This window comes from Nothoprocta perdicaria, unplaced genomic scaffold (assembly GCF_003342845.1).
Source record: "Nothoprocta perdicaria isolate Ctin4 unplaced genomic scaffold, notPer1 scaffold_69, whole genome shotgun sequence".
Lineage (NCBI taxonomy): Eukaryota > Metazoa > Chordata > Aves > Tinamiformes > Tinamidae > Nothoprocta > Nothoprocta perdicaria.
Genome location: NW_020455965.1, coordinates 220344 through 240374, shown reverse-complemented (window position 1 = coordinate 240374; position 20031 = coordinate 220344). Strand labels below are relative to the sequence as shown.

General features: G+C 40.3%; 1 protein-coding gene across 4 annotated transcripts in view; it reads left to right on the top strand.

The window, feature by feature from the left end:
• The first annotated feature begins 19714 nt into the window (after window positions 1-19714).
• Window positions 19715-20031, top strand: part of WDR20 (WD repeat domain 20) — a 43116-nt gene continuing 42799 nt past the window's right edge. For 3 of the 4 annotated variants that reach the window (XM_026050459.1, XM_026050460.1, XM_026050457.1), the window contains exon 1: window positions 19730-19978. In XM_026050459.1, coding sequence (XP_025906244.1) covers window positions 19730-19978 — 249 coding nt within the window. Of the gene's footprint in view, window positions 19979-20031 lie in introns of all 4 variants that reach the window. The other variant, XM_026050458.1, reaches the window with a different exon arrangement.

The following is a 20031-nucleotide window of genomic DNA, read 5'->3' as shown; positions in this document are numbered from 1 at the left end:
CTGACAGGCGCGGGGGAGGGGGCGGCGCGGGGGGCTGAGGGGCGGGGGGCGAGGGGAGGACACGCCTCCAGGGGGCGGTGCCGAGCGCGCCGCAGCCAATAGGAGCCGCCCGCGCCAGGTGCCCGCTCCGCGAGGGTGGGGAGCGGGGTGTGCCCGCGCACGCGTTTGCCGTTGCCTCCAATGCCGGTGGAGGGGAGCGGGGAGTTGTGCGCATGCGCTGCACGCCGCGCGAGCGCGCGCTCCGCGCTCCTCCAACCGTCAGCGCGGCTGGGGCCGAGGGGGGGAGCGGGGGAGGCGCATGCGCAGTGGGCGGGAGGGGGTTGCGCAAGCGGCGCGGTGACCTCATCGCTCGGCCCGCGCCGCGCGGAACGTCCTAGAAGCGGCGGCGGCCGCGCCCGAGAAGGGCCGAGAAGGCGCCGGGCTCCCCCCGGGCCCGCCCGCGCCGAGCGCCTCCCGCGGGCGGGGATGGGGCTTCCCCCAAGCCGGTGGCGCGGGTGGCTGCGGCCCCGGTAGCCCGAGGAGCGGGCGGAGGCCTCTGTTTGCGCGGCCGGGCGTAGCTGCGTGATTCACGGCTTGGGGATGCGGCGCGGGAGCGCTTCACCTAATGGGGGAAACCGGGCCGCTGGGCACGGGGCGAGCAGCGGCCTGCGAGCCGCGCGGAGCCGTTTCCCCCAGTGTAGCTATTTACTTGGGATGGAAAGAGGCAAAGGGATCAGATCCAAGGGGGTCAAATCCAAGGGGAGCCAAAGGGATCAAAAGGAGTTTGGCAGATTTGCGTAGTTGTGCGAGTTGTGTGCAGGGTTTAGGTGCCAACAGCCGCTGCTAGGTGGGTGCCAACGATAGCTGGCTTGTGAGAGCCTCTGGTCTGATACACCCTGGGGTTCCCAGGCCGATTCGGCCCTCGCCTTCCAACATGTGGGAACATCCCAGCTGACAGACCGGCCCAGCCGCACGCTGAGATCCAGCATGAGGCTGATGAGAGCGTGGGTCTCATTAAGCTGCGTAACCCTGTGATTAAAGTGCTTAGTTTAGCTGGGGAGGGTATTTTTGCAGGCTGCACTACCCAGCAGGGAGTTAATGCAGGTCCTCTGTGTCTCGGGAGAATGACTTGCATTGCATGTGTTCCCACACAGGCTTCTGAAGCTTTCTTCATGGAGCTGATCCACTTTTTGTGGATATAAATATTAAGTGGCACAAGTGACTGATGCAGACATCAGTCTAGAGACTCTCTGTGCTGAGAAGAATAGCTATCCATTTGAGGATTAAAAAAAAAAAGATGCAGTTTCTGCAGCAAAAATTCACCCCACACCTTTCTTTTGGGCATTTTTAGTTGGATCTCTTAAATGTGCTCCAGACATCATCTGACAGACTTTGAGAATCCAATTTTATGTCCTTTTCCCAGTTAAATGTCCCAAATCACAGGGAGTGGCTGGCCACATAAATTGGATATTGTGATGCATGAGTCTGCTAAGGCATTTAACTTCAGACCCTTAGGCTGAGTCTAACATCCCTAACATCCTTTGTCCTGCAGTTTCACCTGGACAAACAAGTCTATTGAATTGTGGCCTGCAGGCCTGTTTTCACTTGCTGTTACATCTTTCAGGGAATTTTCAGTAGTTCTGGATACTCTCTGACAAACAAGAAGATACATTAAGTGTAAAACCGCATAGGATCAGTCAAGGAATTAAAATTACAACTTCTTGTGTTACTGTCACTTCTGCAGTACCTGCATTGAATTCCGCACTGATGCAATGACTTAGAGGACTCTGCCCTTCCAAGCAGTCATTACAGCCCTGACCCAAGCAGCTGGCCAAAACACGTGCTCCCGTGGGTTATTTCAATCAGACAATGTCATGTCATTAGCTTACGAGGGTGTAAAACGAGCTGTTTCTCAGCACACAAGAGAACCGGTCTTACAGTTTGCTGTAAGTACAGTCTCGGAAAACTAAGACTGGAGTTGCTCACAGTTCTAAGCTACTGCAAAGCGCTCTAACTCAGCCCGTGCTCTGCCTAGAAAGTTCTAAACTTTTGTGGGGGTCCCATTATGTTGCTTATTTGGCTATTTTTTGTTTTATTTTTACTTTTCTGTGTTTAGTGCGGGTCTGATTTAGTGGTGCCTCTTGGTGCCTTTCTTTTTCTCCCGCACATGTGCGCTCCTACAAAATAACATGCACCAAAATCTTTTCTTGAGCATTACATGTTCCTTGGTTTTCATACCGTTTTGAATGGCCCTACTGCTGCTTTGGTTGCTGGCTTCCATGAAGCAGCTTAGTGATTTCTTATTACTGATTTAATAAAATGTGGCAGTTAAATCCAAGCATAAATGTGTTAAGCTTCATATTTTTCTTCGTTTAAACATAACCTAGGTATATAAATTCCTATCGGATAAACCTATGGCTATGTCTTCCTATGGTGAAACCCCCTTACGTTCAAATTACAGTCAACAGAAATGTTTGATTGTTTTCTAGCATTTGTGTCAAAAATCCTATTGAATTCTACATTTTAGAAAACTGCTAAGCTACTACAGTTTACAGAAATCTCATGCAAACTAATTACTTTTTTTTTCCCCCTAGGAATATCCTACTAAAATTCTTTCTGCACATTCCTTTTGAAAAGTCCAAAATATTAAGATTACAACTTTTATCAAGATGCTTGTCTCAAGACAATCTTTTGCATTACAAGCCCTTGTTTACTGTGGATTCAGTCATTCAGATTTACATATTTACTTAATTTTAAGCATATGAAAACTTGTGGAGGGTTTTGCATATTCCTGCAGGATCCTGGGCCTGAATTTATATTGTCAAATCTAATAGTCATACTACGGAATTTCTCATTGTAGTTGTTATTTAACTCTCAAAGGCAACCTTGAACAGACTGATGTTTTTGTTATTTTGTTGCATTTTTGTCTTGATATTTTTCCTCCAAAGGGAGAAAGTAATCTCATGGGAAACCATGTCGGTTTTCCCAGCGCTACTTCACCCAAGTTCTCGTACTTGTGTGCCCATATAAAGCTGGTATTTTCTTGGTGAATTGTGAATAGATCTGTGCTCTTTTTGTTCTGTTATGCCACGATGACTAGTTCAGATTGGCATTTTGTTCCCATGGTTGCTGCATTTTAACTGACTCCAATTTTGCACTGCTCCAGTCTCAGGACTGAAACATTCCAGGCATGGTTTCTGTCAGTTAATGTGGGGAGGGGAATCTGAGAAAAAAAACATTACTTTTTCCTTCTTTTCAACAAGGAGATTAAAACATTTCTTAACATAACAAATAGCTCTATGAATAGGGGAAATACTGACACCAGATTTTTTCCAGGTCCTATGTTCTTGGCACAATTTGTTCTCTCCCATGTTACCTAGACGCCCCCGACTCCTCATCTCCCCAAACTCATCCACCTTTATCTGCCTTTCTTCGATTTCCACAATGATTACATGAGATTTTTTCTTTCTCCTATTCATCTATTTATGCAATATTAAAGTAAATAACATGGGGAAATTGTCATGCATTCAGTAATATTTATCACTGCAAAGATTACTGTCAGTGTAAGGGTAAAAAACAACCACATCCAGTAATCAAACCAAGCCCAGACAAATAGCTGATTTCCCCTTTTCGTGTTAGAATCTGAGCAATTTCTGCTTTCAGAAAGTTCACATTTGGATTCAATGTCGCAGAGGCAGAACTTCTTTAACCCGAAGTTGTTCCATACGTCTCACACATGCTGGGAAGCCAGATACACTATGCACAGACCTCACAGGCCCCAATCTTTTATTTGCTGGTTTCCTAAGAGCAAGCACCGTACTTGTTCCCATATGTATTTGCACTGAAATAGAGTCTTTAATTACAGTCTCATAGAAATCCTTGCCACATTAACAAAGTAAAAGACAGCAGTAAGAAAGAAACAAAGATATTTAGTATCCAAAGCACTGAAATAATACCTGGGAAAACTGGTTTGTATTCTTGATTCTCCCACAAGCTTCTTCAGTGCTGCTGGACAAACTGTTTTATTTTTATAAGCCACAAGGAAGTTAAGTGAAATTTGCATATAGAATGTGAATTACAGCGTTTGATTAACTTTTGAGTTTTTGATGTTCTAGCCTTAATGCCTTATAACATGTTTTCTTAATAAATTCATTCTGTGCAAGTTTTGCTACAGATTTGACATGTTGTTATCTCAGTGCTCCAGGTCTTATTTAGAGAAAATAAAACTGCAGTAACAGAAATTACTTAAACAGGAGATTTGAGAAAAATAGCACAAGTAGAAAGATGCAGAAATAGGTATATATATATTTTTTTCTTTATTACATGGGATTATGCACATAAAATGTGTATTATATTAATGAGAGGTAAAGCCAGCGAGGGATCTCAGACTGCACAAATCTTTGTGCTTTCTTAGAACTGTTCCTCAGGCTGCCTTGTCTCCTGCTTTCTCATGTCTTATTAGAAGATGAAGATCTTAAAGACACACAGAAAAGTGATTCATACTAGAAACAGAACTGATAGTCAGAAAGCTACAATATTTGTGGTAAAAAGAGACTACAGAATAAAATCGACCTCATAAAATGAAGTAGTAATGTTGAACTGTAGGTGGCAGCAATAATTGTCGGGAATAAGTGTAGTATGCACATTTCTTTTTATAAGGTTAGTAAAATGTTTTAAGGAGTGTGATAGTTTTCAGAATTACTGGTCTCAGAAGGAATGGTGAAGCGTCTTTAACTGCTGAATATAAATAATTTATTGTAGCAAAAGTCAAAAATTCCACTACTAATAAACACCAAATATAATAAAAGCTCAGCTGCATGGAAAGGCTGAAAATGAAAAAGTCTGGGTTTATGCAGTGTTAACAAGACTCCAGCATAATTGCTCAGTAAGAACAGAAATTGCATTAATTTGCTGTTCATTGCAAAATGAAGTAAATGTAGATTAAAACTATAACCAGTCCAATCTGATATTTTAACCCCTCTCCCATTAATATTCGCTTGTGACGGGAACAAGAATTGTTCTCTTTTTAGTTTTGTACTTTATATCACAATTCACAGCTACCCAGCATAAGCACATAAGATGATGTACTTCTTAGCTGAAGTTATATGTACAAAAAAGAACTATACCTATGCAAATATATATAGGAAAAAAAGGGTATTTTGTTTTCCACATAGTTACAAATGCTTCTTTTCAGTGTATAGTTCGGCTTTCTACTTTAAGAGTCTTGTAAAATGGTTGTAGTACCTATTTTCTAAATCACATTATCTTTGTCTAATACAGGACCAAAAACCTGTATATAGAGTTATGCAGTTTGGAGAATGACAGTCCATGTCCATCAGAACCCTTATTGCACAAAGCAATAAGGAATATTTACATAAATATTAGTTTTGGGGAAAGAATAGCAGATATGGTAGCAACTGTTACTTTTATTATCTATGATTAAGAGGTTTTTTTTTTTTTTTTTTTAAATTTTTTAGGCACAATTTTCAGTATCCTATTTAAAAAAAAAAAAAAAAAAAAAAAGAAAGAAATTTAGAGAGAAACTTTCCTAGAGGTTCAAACCAGCTACAAAAGGACTGGTGGAAGAGACATGACACAAGACAACAGAAACAAGACTGTTACTACTGATAGTGAAATGGTCCTTACTATCAAATACTGCAAGAAGAGGAATACTTAAAGTTTACATGTATTCGGGGTGGGACAAGAAATATCTGTCAGTAATATCTGTATATAGTAGAAAGCCTTGGAATGGGACCAACTGGTTTTAGAAAGTAGTTATTCATAGCTAAAGAGTAAGGGGTATAGTTGCTTAGAAGTGTAACTTCTCATGCAAGAAGTATTAGCAGTTTCCTAAACAGAAACAACTTGTTAAAGATTTGCCATTCACTCAGGTAGGACCCTGTGGAAACACTGCACAGGGGTATGATTATTATTATATGAAATGATAATTACACTATAATTTTTCAATTCTTCTTCTTCTGTGCTTTGATAACTCTTCAGTGTGAGGTTTCCATTGAGCCAGCTGGATGTTCCAAAAAGGGGCAAAAAGATGTGATAGAAGTTATTGATTTTAGCATAACAAAATGGAGATCACAAAACCTGTACTAAGACATCTTTAATACAAGTAAATGAAAATGAGGATGAAATCATCGTAATAAAAATATAAGGGCTGTGACAGTATTTTTCAGTTTACTAAACAGAAGTGATTTTAGCGTTGAGTTAGCTGGATAATTAGAACATGACAGAAAAGTTCCTAACAGAGAATAAATCTTGACTCCATTTTAAACAGACACACAGAAGTTCAAGGCTTGGATTTTAAGCAGATGTCAAGTGAAGTAGTTTGTGTAGTCATCTGCACTGGAGAGCTCAGGTATTTTCATATAAAAGTCTTCTATCATCTTTGGGATCAGAGGGTTCCTGTGTCTTCAGCATAAGCAAGGAGCAAAACTGGCCTTCAGACTTAACACTTCTGAAGCAGTTACTTCTTTAATAAGCAGAGTTCCAACAGAGGTGGAAGAAATTCTTTAAAGAGAGATTTACCCTGGAAACTAGAGGATTCAGGGAGTGAGAAGAAACAGATGTGAAGATCACTTAGACTTTCAAATTCAGTTGTACATGGAATTTTATTTAAGGAGTTGAGAAAGTATGCTCACCAAGTAGTGAGAGCTGAAATGAGGGTAAAAGAGGTAAAAATATCAGCTGCTCATTTTTAATGACTATTAAACATGCAATAACCTAGACTGTCTTGCTTTTAAGAGGGCATAGAAATGGAAATTACCAAAACTGAGGACAAGTAAAATATTGTGAGGAACTTCAGCTTAATTTGGCACAGAAAAGAATCTGATAAACTTGCTTCTAAAACTTGCAGCAACACTTCTGTGTGTTTGTTTTGTGTTTAGCTAATGATGAAGGGTTGAATGATGGAGAGAGATTAAAGAATGCAATAGGTGGATTTAAGAAATCATGTGAATTATTCACCTGTAAAATTCCTGATATCTCACTAAACATGCAGATTTTTAGCATACATTTTAAAGGCAAATGGAGTAAAAAATAACATGTATTTAACAATTTCCTTAAATTGATTAGATCTCTTTAAGAAGTTACCTGAATTCTCATAAAAATGAAAGGTAGATCTTTGACTTCAGTATCGCAGGAATTCTGAGATTTTCTAGCACTAACCTCTATTTTACCAAGTTCAAGGTAAGCTCACTTGCAAACCATAAATGCAATGCAAACCACAAAACATAATCTGAATATGATGTTCCTGAAACTAGAGTAACTTTCAGCACAAAGCCTTCTCTTCTTGAGTGAAGTTTTACAAAAGCCACCTAAGGTTAAGTTATGTCAGATTCTGACAGAAAAGTGTAGCTGAATTTTAATGTGCCAATGGTGACTTCTCTGTTACATACAGGACTGAAATTTTATTTAGGTCCTCCTGCATTTATACCGTACTCAGTGCAAACCATGTAATTCTCTGATTCAAGAGCAGAGTCTTGCAGAAGGGATTGTGGAAGGATAGCTGCATGCTAAAATAGGTTGTTTCTGTCAGGGACCTGAGAGCAGCAGCAGGCTCTGCAGCTTCTTTACCCACCTTGTAGTTTAGCTGTCTGTATTCAAGGTCAGCTCTGATATGGGTGCAGCCAAATAACCTTGGGTAGACAGCTGCAAAAGGAACTATATGATAAAGAGCTGTGAGAAACCTCTTGAGAAGTCTTTCTTTGCCTTTGATTCCTGGGCCTGTGTTCAGTCAGGTCCTTTGCAGGTCCTGGCCTTCCCTTGCTGGCCTGACCTTACCTTGGACCTGCTTCATCCTGATGCGTTTGTGTGGTGACCACCAGACTGTTGGCTGAAACATCACTGGATCTAGCGGGCACTTCTCGATGAGGTACAGCGGGACTGACCTAGCAGCGTGCCCGCTGCCCTGCGCTCACGCTTGGCTCCCTGTCCACGGCTGAGCAAGACCTTCTCCCAGCACCTGGGAAGTCCAGTCCTTCTTGGAAAGAGGTGCCCAAGAAGAACAGCTCATATTGTGGAGAACCACTTGCAGACCTTCTCATAAATCTTCCGTCTGATGGTCCAGGAAAAGTTTGAAGAATTTTATTATCACACTTACCCTATTCATCCCTACACTCTTCTGTGTATTAAGAAATACTTAAAGGCAGCTATTCAGAATTCAATTCACCTGGATTAGACTCTTAGCCTGAGTCTGCTTCATATCAAAATTTTCAAATTTCTTCATGATGCATCATGTTTTTACAAACATTTTAGAAGCCACAGGAATTTTAAAAATATACAAGGTCAGGGCCTACATTTTTAAGGAAGGGACATTAATAGTGCCTAAAATAGAGATTCATAAAATTGATTCCTTCTAATGTTTTAAATATAGGATATAATCTTTATTTAGGTATTCTGTATTTATAAGCAAGAGGAAGAAATTAGTTTAAATCTGTCTACATGTTTTGAGTAGACTGTAATTGAGTCATCTGGTGGATAGATTTTTTTTTTGATATTTCAGACTTAATAATTTGATTTTATTAGAGATAGACTGTTAAGAAGAAAAGCAAGGTTATAAAATTATGGACTACTCACTCTGACAATCAGGGATTAAGTCTTCACAGCTATTCCTGATGAACATTCTGCCCACATACAACTTGTATTATTTTTTTCTATATTAGATAGATCAAAAGGCATTTCTTGTGACAATCAGGGAAGCTCTGACTCCCAGCTTTCTCCTCACAAAAGGATGCTGAAAAAAAAATAGCAGCAGTAAGATAATTCTGCTGCAAGTTGACTAGGAGTAAATGCTTGAGAAATCTTGTCAAGAGTTCTTTAAGTATTTGATTAACCATGTACAAATCTATCTCTACAGTAACCAGACATAGTGAATTAGAAGGAAAGTGACTTTTCTCAAGAGATGCATCCTGCCACACTGAGGCAAATCTCCTGAAATAACTTTGCTGCTTATATTGAAATTCTGCTTTGTTGTCAGCTGAGCTGAGAGTGCTCTTAGGCAGTTAATACGCATGTCAGTGTAATATAGCTAGATGCTTCACAGGGCTTTGTATGATAAAAGTAGGACAGATCAGAGTTACAACAAGTTATGGACTATTTCTTAACCAGAGTGATATTAGTACTTGCTAGGAGAGATTTCCACTTTTCTTTTTTTTTCTCGCACTATCACAAAAGATAATAAAGATTAACCACAAAAGAGAAATATCCTACAGAATGGCTCTTTCAGCTGGGTGGGAATCACATTGATCCCATGATTCAAATGCTCAAAGCTCTCTGGATGATGTCAGCCCCAGATATCTGCAAACCCACTTGATTTAGGTTAGTTATTTCTGGAATAGTGAGAGTACCTTTATTTTGTTGAATTCAAGTGACTTTTAAAATTTTTCTTTTTATTTTTTTAAAAACAATAGTCCATTTTAATAAAAAAATCTAAAATAAAACTATAAAAAAGGTAAGAGTGCATTTTCTGTCTCCTGCTTTTGATTTCTTTCAGACAGCAGATCTATGGAGTAGATCTACAGAGCAGACCAATAAAGCTAAGTTGCAGGAAGAGGGAGTAGAGGATTAACATGGTAAAAGAAAGGATTTGCAGCTTTCCTCCTCAGGGACAGCTGCTATTCCTGATGACCTAGCAAAAATTTTATTTCCTCAGACCATTTCTTCAAAATTAGATTTATCTGTCTCACCTGTAGTTCTATAGAATACAGAAAGAACTACACAAAGCTTGTTTATATGGGAACTATAGCTCTGAGTTTATACTGACGATAGCTGTGGTTATCTGACTTTCTTCTCCTTAATTCTCTGAAAGAGAAAATACAAAGAAATGGTGTTCTGATCTCCATAAACTTTTGCATTCGCATTCCTATTATCTTTCCTAACCCACTTCCCTGCATGTCACTGTTTTCCCAAGACTGCTGTAACTCTTATTAGTATTTAAGATGTATTTCTAACCCCTCTTTAAATTTTCATAAAATACATGCAGGATATGATACACCTATCATTTTAAGGTTCTTTCTAAATTGCCTTCTGCTCATTTATTTTCAGCTTTGGAGCTACTGTCATAATAACTGCTGCTTTACGTTACATTACAAATTAACCAGTGTCAACCAGATTTATTTTAGAAGTTTATTTAAATGCTTTGGGATTTTTTGTTTTAGCCCAAAATACACAGCTTAAAGGTAGAGCAGTACAAAATATAATCATTTGCAGTTTATTACTTTAGCTACATAATTAGTATTTGCAACTATAAATATGTATTTTGATTGACAGGTAGTCTTTCCTACAATTGAACAGATTCATATAAATTCATTGTATCCTCCCTGCTAATATGATCTGAGACACTGATCAAAGTTAACTCGATCTCTTCCTGGTCAATCTACTTTTCCTAAGCTTCTTTTATTGCCTTGTCCTTTCTTTTCATCCTCTTCATTAGACATCACACCACAGTGTCAACTTCTTGCTTTTTCTTCCTGTTTAAGGTGTTTTCCTATGTCTCAATCCTCCATTTTTAACATGTGCCTTTCTCAAGAAATTTAAAAAGAGGCTGTTATTTCATCTCCTGCAAGTTTTGATCCCCAGCTGTAGTTCCTGGCAGGGACATGCAGCCACCCCTTGAATCACACAATTGCAACCAAAAGTGATTCTTTATATTTTTCTCATGGGCACCATTCAGAGGTGTGTCAGTACAAAAATCATAACTTTTTCCAAAAATAAATTGTTCTTGTTCAAACTAAATCATCCTCCCCAACAAGCACTTAGCAGCCCAGCAGTTTCAGTTCTGCAGTAAATCTTATCTAGTTATAAAAGGTAAAGCCATAACTCTCGAACCTGAGTTTTACTCTCCTGAAAAGAGCATCTCTTTTAATGTTTTAGTGATTCAGTTCTGTGAACTGACAATAAAACGACAGTGCTTGAGATGAAGATAGTTTAGATAAAAAGGCAGTTGTCTGTATGCAGTCCTACACAATAGACATCCAGCTAACATATAACTAAAAGTCAAAATAAGGTGGGGTTTTTTTGTATGTTTTTCATGAATTTTGCTAGTTTTATTTCTATCCATAGGAATGGAGTCTGATTCTGGACTTTGACGCTCAATAGGAAAAATCTTTCAGGAGCTTAATGTGGTCCATATATTAACTAAAGCATGAACTGTGCCTTATTATATGCCGGAACATAAATGTTATCTTCATAAAGCATCCCCAGATTGCTGAATGAGAAGATCAGTATCTAGGGAAACTCACACAGCCTACTGTAGAGTCCTTATTTCTGTAAATATTAATGCTAACAGAACAAAGCCAGTTTAGTTAATGCTACACTAATAGCATCTGTGATTGCTGTAAGGACATTCAGCATGCAACCAGTGTTTCAGAGCAGGTATTATTAGTATCTCTAACAAATTCATCTCTAGCTGATGAATTGAGAATGCATCTGTACTATTTCTTTGATTTACTATTCTTCAAATATTCTCTTTGGTCCTCCTTAGGATTTAGAATAATCTTTGTTCTGCAGGTCAGGGGTGACCTTTGAACGAAATCTGAGATTTCTGCTAGCAGCATACATGGACAAACAGCATTTTCTCCCCCACCTTTTCTTCACTGACCACCTGAAAATGATGTACTGGTGCTTGACATCTACTTTGCATGCCAAAAAATGCAACAACTACACAGACTACATCGTTTCAAGCCTTATCAATTCCCCCTGCTTTCAGAACCCTGGTGAAGCACTGCAGTACATAGCAACCCCATTGTAGCCGTATTTCACCTTACCTTAGCAGAGCGACTAATCTTTATCATCTGCGTCTGGCAGTAAAAGAAACAGCCATCACTCATCGTTGTACAGAGCATACTCTACCTAGGTAACCTTCAAACCACACTGTTCTTTAAAAAGCTCCTTTCTTGCTTTAAATATTCAGCAGGAAATAAAGGGAATAGAAAGAAAGTGAACCAGTCTCATTAGGCATGCAAGGTCAGACTTCTAGTCAGGCAGCCACTTACACTACATTATTATGACATATTATGTATCAACAGCTGACTAGGTTTGCTAACCTGTAATTTAGAGACACGCAGCTTCCTCATTTGTTATCTAGAAATGTAATCCTGATCCTGCACTTCAAAGGACTGTATATAATCATTTATTCTTGCAGAAGTTTAGTAAAATGCAACCTAGTCAAAATACAATTTGTGTATGCTGATACTGGACAAATATAAATGATTATGTCAAGGGTGGATAACCAGCCCTTTCAAAGGGAATTCATGGATGGATGATGTCCCTTTGCCATCGCATAATGTGGATGACAGTCCTCTCAAACCATCTTAATGCTAAATTTTTCTGCAGAGGCAGTGGATTAATGGATTCTGCTCCATCATAGATTTCCCTAGAGCAAAGAACTCCAAAAATCAGAAACGGGGGACAGACGTGTTTGTGAACGAAGTGCATTGCAAGAGGGTTTATCTTTCTGAGTGCAAATGAAGACAGAGTCACCCTAACCTGCAAAATGAATATATTAAAGCCGAAGATAAGCTTAGAAACTATGGAAATATTACACTGATGAGGATTTCTCCTTAGTGTCTGCTGTGGTAGACAAATGAAAGAACAGGGGGTGTGAGCCCTACCAGCCGCCTAAAGAGATGGGATGCAGGAGCTCACGTGAAGTCTGCAGTTTGCAGTGCAGGAAGAATTCACCAGATGGGGCTAATACAGCAAATACAAATATGTTCCGTGCAAGTTGTACTGAAAAAAATTGTGTATCTGCTGATGATATATAATCATATATAACATGTACGGCACTAATGTATGGCACCTTCAAGAAGACTTAAAGGGGGCAGTTAAACTCATTTGATAAGTTTATCATAAAAGAACAGATATTTTCTTTAAAACTTTCCATGAATTACATGCTTAACTAATCAATAACAACAACAACAATAATAATAATAAATAAATAAAATAAAGAATGCCAACCAGTACCTATCTCAGGAAATCACTAAGTTAGATGAGGCTTTTAGATTTTTGTTCTCTCTGAAAAACTCTAAAAACTCTAAAACCACAAATATAATAGTGGAGGAGTATTTGTCACTTTCTTCAGTTCTTAATTGGGTTTTTTTTCTCTTTTTGAATTAAAATACAAACAAAAGTGGGAAAATTATTTTAAGCTTATAAATGTGTATGGCCTTCCTTTTTTTTTTCATATGATGCATGACTGGTCCTGTCTCTTAAGTTCAACTCTCAAGTTTAGATATAAGTAAAGACTTTAAACATACTTAGACATAACAGTTAGTCAAGTTTCAATTAGCCGTTTTTTAAGAAATAAACTCCAGCACGTGACTACAGCTTTCAAATGTCTTGTTCTATATCAAATAATTCAATCAGAAAGGTAGTGTTTTAAAATGGAAAGTAATTGCCCTCAGAAGAGGTCAGATTGGCAATTACTATATTTTGCCATGTCTCTAATTAGTGATTTTATCATTGTTTGGGGAAGAAATGGGAAAGAAAATAAGTTAACACTTGGCAAACATGTAGCCTGTAGTTGATTTTAGCTGGTTAGTCCTATTTAAGAAAATAAAGGGAAAATAGCAGTATGTAAATAGCAGCTGGCATTTAATTCACTCACCAGTTATTGGGAAATGACAAAAGTCATGTTAGTCAATAGCACTTGGCCATAGAAAGGAGGCAAAAGACAACAAATGTGAGAACAATGTGCATATTTGACTAAATGATTACTGATAAGTATGTATTAGTTTAGAATATAATATTTCAGGTAAAGTGGAAGAGTAGAAACCCAAGAGCATGGCTTGAGAACCAACAATTTTTATGATGAATTAACTTCTTTGCACAGTGAAATGGTAAACTACATAAAATAATGACATAAAAATACATGTGTCATAGCAATAAATCCCCCTTCTCCTCAGCCAGTGCATCTTCTCTTTGCCTTTAGGGTTACAAAATGTATAGCAAAAAAAAAAAAAAAAATTATACCACTTTGATGAAATGGTTGCAAAGGGAAATTTTCTTAAGCGGTAAGCAGTACACAGCTTACATCCATGCACCAATCTTCCAGTTCCCAGATATGAGGATGTTCTGGATGCCAGACTGATTTTAAAATTTGAGAATTTAGCTTATGCCCTTTTTGCCTGGGGGGGAAAAAAAAAAAAAAGATATTAACAAACATACCATAATAATGCAATGAGGTGAAGCCTGTGCATAATTCAGAGAAGGAAACTCTTCTTCCTGTAAATTTGCACCTAGCACTGAATGAGTGGCCTGTGCCACCTAGTACCCAAAGCTCCTGTGCTTCAGTGAGCTCACAGAAAAGCTCATAGAAATGCTGATTAGAACATCATCTATCTCAGACTTTAATGCTTCATCTAAAACAATTTGGAGTCAGTCTCTCAGGCCATGGAACTGAGATCACACTTGTGGCACTGATGGAGAATCTCCTCCTGTGGCTGGGCAGCAAAGAGCCATTCTTCTTCTGAAGCTCTCTGCAACAACATGTTTATTTGGAGATATGGCTGTTTCAAGCAACAAAGGCAATAAGGAAATGTGGAATGTGATAAGAGGTTTTCAGTCCTTTTTTTGAGACATCAATGCAACAGAAAAAAAAATAAAAAAGACTTTATCAGAATGTTCTTAGCTTGCTGATTTCTAGCAGAATCAATTCTCTCCCCAGTCCTTTTTCACACAACAAACTCGAGTCCCAGCAAACAATACACAGAAGAGCAACAATTCCGCTGCTGCCCAAGTGCTAAATCTGGGCAGCTGCATGGTCAAGACACAGCTCATCTTCTAACAAGCAATCTCTACTTAATACACACACAACTATGCACAACTAAACCAGGATATGTAGTTGCCCTTAAAGATCTCACCAGATGCCGTGGGAGACTGATGCACCAAGGATAAACTTAAGAGGTCCATGCAGATATCTCTCTTTTATGTTCAAAATGCTCAGAATCATTTGATTCTGGACACCTCTTACAACTTTTTCAGTTCATTATTTTAGTCTGATGGTGCTTTCATTGTCTATAAATGTTGCTTTTCCTCTCTTGGCTGTTAAAGTCCACTCTTTATCTTTCCAAGGACACTTTTCTCAGTTTTCCTTATCTCCTGTTCTGCTTAGGGTACCTTAATGGCAACAACGGCAGCTACTTTTGTCATTAATTTGCAGGGCTGAGTACCTGTTAACAGTTGCCCAGGACAGCTACAGGTTGCTTGAGCTGAAAGGCCCCTCAATAACCCCATTTTACCACAGCACTGTGACCGGGATGACTTTCACAGGGAAAACCCGCTGAATGAAAGAGGTGCTTCTGCTCCAGAGAAAATAATCCTGCAACAGTTACACACCTAAACCTCCACTGCTTAAATTATAAACTCCCAAGCTTAGAGGTGTTTTGGGCCTTGATGACACTAATATCTCAAACTGCATCACAGACAGTCGTCACCATCAAGGATTCTGCATTTCATAAGAAAATTTCTTAGTTGCTGGATTCCCAGCTGGATTTCAGCAGTATTGGGTACACAAATAAGGAGGCTTGCATGTTTAGGGAGATCTGACAAGTGCAGAACGCTGTAGTATCTCTTAGAAACACTGTCTATTTGCAGGCCTGCAAAACCAATCTTAACACTGAATTTAAATCATGCTCATAATCTTTAGAGAGCACAGTTTCCAGGACAGATATAAAATTTCAGGATAAGAGCTGTTATTGGTTAAAACAGTGCTCTTCACTACGGAGGTTAGTCTGTGCAGGACACAACTTTCATAGAGACTGACTACAAACAGCAAAAGAAATTCATCCAAAGACACAACAGAGTTCACTCTCATCTATCCCCAACCGCAGAGCAGATTTCTTTTACCTTGTTTACTCCAAATGTTTGCATTTAAAAATATATATTTTAAATGTAATAAAATACCAAAATAATGATTTTTTTTTCACATGCTTTTCCTCTTGTGGATGGATGAGAGAAAAAAGTGAGATAAATGTATTCCTGTTTAGTAAAGGCTTAATTGCTTAGATAACACACTTTCATTTTGTAATAAACATCATAAAGTATTATCACACGTAATTTAGTATTAAATGTATGTAGTGGTAGAGATTCTTAATACAAATAAGGAACTAAGAATTTATATTGCTAAAAATATACCATAAACAGTATTTTCTCATGCTGAAAGTGGGTTAAATGTCCATTAAATACCATATAAGTCATAGAAATGTATTTCCAACATCACAATTTTCTTCTCCCTCTACTGTATTAAAGGATCCTGCCTGTAATTCTCACCATCCATCTCTTGACTTGTTCAGATGTGCTGCTTGCACATCTCTGTGTATTTGTGCCTGCTAGTAATCCATATCTAGTAATCCACATTCATGGATTCAGTAAAAAATGACACACTGCAAAGCTTTTGATACTCTTAAACCAGTCACCCACTAAATATCTAAATTCTTTTTGGCATCAGGAGCCCAAGTATGACATGACAGACCTGCTACAGTTGATAGACTTTGCAGACACGGCCTCCTGCCTGCCCGCCTCTGCAGGCATATAAGAGGAACATGTTAGAGGAGACTTTTTTGCATGATAGAATATGGGTGTAGTCACCAAATTTCTTTTTCCTTTGGCTCAGAAGAGTCGGTAAATGCATTCCCTGCTATCAGTTGTTGCACTTTTTGAGAAGTAACAGATGGTATGCAAATTCAAGCATAGAAAAGATTTGTTGATAACTCACATGGCATTAAGTCTTAAGGCTCCAGCTTTCTTTTGCCAGCAAAAGCACTATGGATGCTTCATCCTGAAAAGTTGCAAGAATAATTTATATTCTACATAAATTGATCTCCTAGGACCACATTATTTTATAATGCCAGTCATTTTTGCTCCTATCTGCTTTCCAAGTTGCCAGAACATTTGGGAGATGTAAATGAAGGATTCAGTAATGATTTTGACTGACTGACTTCTCATTTACCGACTATATAGGACAAACAAAAATAATACATCTATGGGTATCCTCATGGGACAGCTTCAGAACTACCATCCTTGGTTAGCTCGAAACAGAATTTACAAGTGGTACAGAGAACTTTTTCATGAGGCTTAACTATGTAATCTCTTTTTCCCATTCCTTAAGCAAGTACTTGGTGAGGGCTGTTGATGGGGCTGCACAATAGTGTTCTTGTGACTTGCAGCTGTGTTTTTGAAATGAATATTTGTCTTGGATTCTCTGTGGAATCTCTCAGCAGTTTTTATTGATGTTTCTGGGTATATGTTAAACACTACACCAATTCGTTGACTTTCTGCACCATCACATACTGCTGATAACCAGGTACATGTTAACTTTGTTTATTCTTTGGATTGCACTCATTCCTTCAGTGACGGATGGCCTGCTGTGGTTCCAGTAACATTTACATTCCATACAATCCTTTTACCAAAGTTGCCTGCTTTGTTTTTCATAGTGACCTAGCTAGTGTTATCACTGTGTCATGAATAAGACATATTAAGTCTGTTTGAAGCAACAATTAACTTTTTTGTTTGTTAAATTCTTATCTGCTTTGAATATTATTATGTAAGCAATCCTTGCACTTCCTACTTTTTTTCTGATGACTGAAAATATTCTGATTCTCTTCCAAAAAGAAGTCTGTACATGACATTTCTACATGAAAGAACTACTGATGATTCCTAAAATAACTGTAGTTCTGCTCACCTTTACATGCTTTTAGGAGATCATCAATACCGTCTGGCAGGGCCAACTGTTACGTTGACAAGATCTATTGGTCATTACTGATTAGATTTGCATTACGAATTCCAAACAAGGCTTCAACATCTGGCAACTTTTATAAAATCTACTATCTGTCCAGATGTTCACTCAGATATATATAATATAATATAATATAATATAATATAATATAATATAATATAATATAATATAATATAATATAATATAATATAAATATATATATATTCTGTGCGAGTTAACCTGGAGATCTTCAGCTGTGTCATCTCTCTCAGCTATTTTGTAATAATATTTTAATGTTCAGCACCATGGTCATATTTAGCTGCAAATAAAATCCTTTTGAACTGAATTGATTAGAGACTAAATCCCTTTTGCCCGCTGGAGTCCAAGTGGACTTCTGCAATTGAATTGATCTAATGGATAGTAAAGGAGGAGGATCTTGGTCATTTCACATTTGGAGAAGGGGTTAATTAAACTCTCTACCCATTTGTCTTTCTTTATGGTTCCCCATGGGGTCAGATGAGCACCACTGCTTGAGAAGGAAGTAGCAGCAGCAGAAACTCACAGTCAGAAAGGAAGAAAGCAGGACAAACTCTTTTGGTAGCGGTCACATTTGACCAAGTCAGGTACAATATGAAACTACATATTTAAAGTGCATTTTTTTATTTTTAAGATGATTTAATGCTGTGCTGCTTAGATTCTCCCAGCTGCACAATTCCAGCTGCTTCCTTATTTTGGCTCTACCAGTTCTGGGATGAACTGGATCAGCTTGGTGGCTGATCAGCAGCTTCTTTATCTGTGGACCTGCCGTTTTTCTCTCTCGCATTAGTTTTCACGCTTCTCAGACTCACCCTTTGGTTGCATGATTGCTACAATTGATGCAAGAGTGACAGTAAAAATATGCCAGCAAAGACAGGGCAGAGATCAAAAACCCTTTTGATAGTGGCAGATCAGTCTTAGATTAATTTAAGGCAAGCAATCATGATTTCAAACCATGAGTAGTTAGACAAACTCTTTGCAACTGCTGGGAAAAAAAGAAGTCTTTCCTCCCTGCTCCATGAAAATAGTTCTTTTTTGACCCCATCTCCTCGCTTGTACCAGCAAGAGGCATATATCTGGTTCCCCATACGACACAGATGCAAGATGATCAGAACGATGAAATAAATGATGTGATAACCAGTTTTTCAGGTTAATGTTGAGCGGGGCCAACTCCCCAGCGCAGCTCTGCATGCAGCTGTCAGCTCGGAGAGAGGCTGCTGCGGAGCTGCAGGGATGGTGGCCCTGCTTCCTTCGTGTTAGCATTGGCTTGCCTGGAAACGCTGCCTGGGCCAGGGCTGCTCCCCGCGTTTGCCCGCTCCTTTACGGAGCAGGGCGGCCGGGCAGGTTTGGACCACAGCAAGTTGGCATCTTGACTTCACGCACATGGCGGCAACCTGCCGCCGAGGCTGGCCTGGGCCGTGGCAAACAGCCGCCGCTCAGTGCTCACATCTCCCTTTCCGTGACCCCGGGGGAAGGGCCGTCCCAGTCCATAGAGGCACCATCGCCTGCATGAGGGTGGTGCTTCAGCCCGCACTGCTCCCCCGGCTCCACCTCACATGACGGCGGTTACCAGCCTGCCCTGCGCGCTGGCAGGAACGGACACTCGCGCGGAGCTGACAGACCCCGCTCTCTCCCATGTACCACGCTGCTCTCCACACCCACGAAGCAGAACCTGAGCCCAGACCCCAGCCCGCTCCCACATCCCGCCCGCCCGCCGCCATCTTGCACCGCCCCCTCAACGGCCGCCGGCCCGCCCTCCCCGCCAGGCCCCGCCCTCCCCGTCAGACCCCGCCCCCTCACCCAGGCCCCGCCCCGCGCGCCCCGGGCGGCGCATGCGCAGGCGCGCAGTAAACAAGCGCCGCGGCTCCTCCCCGCGCCGCCCCGTGCGTGGCCGCCCCCGCGGCGCGGCGCGCGAGCCCCGGCGGCGGCGGCGCGTGCGCAGTGGCGCCACATCCGGGCACTGGGGCAGGATGAATGCTCCTTTCCAAGATGGCGGCGGAGGGAGGAGGGAAGGAGATGAACGAGATTAAGACCCAGTTCACCACCCGGGAGGGGCTCTACAAGCTGCTGAGCCACTCGGAGTACAGCCGGCCCAACCGGGTGCCCTTCAACTCGCAGGGCTCCAACCCGGTGCGCGTTTCCTTCGTCAACGTCAACGACCAGAGCGGCAACGGGGACCGGCTCTGCTTCAATGTGGGCCGGGAGCTCTACTTCTACATCTACAAGGGGGTCCGCAAGGTACCGCGGCTCGGCCGCCGCGCGGGGAGCGGGCGGCGGCGGGGGATGGGGCC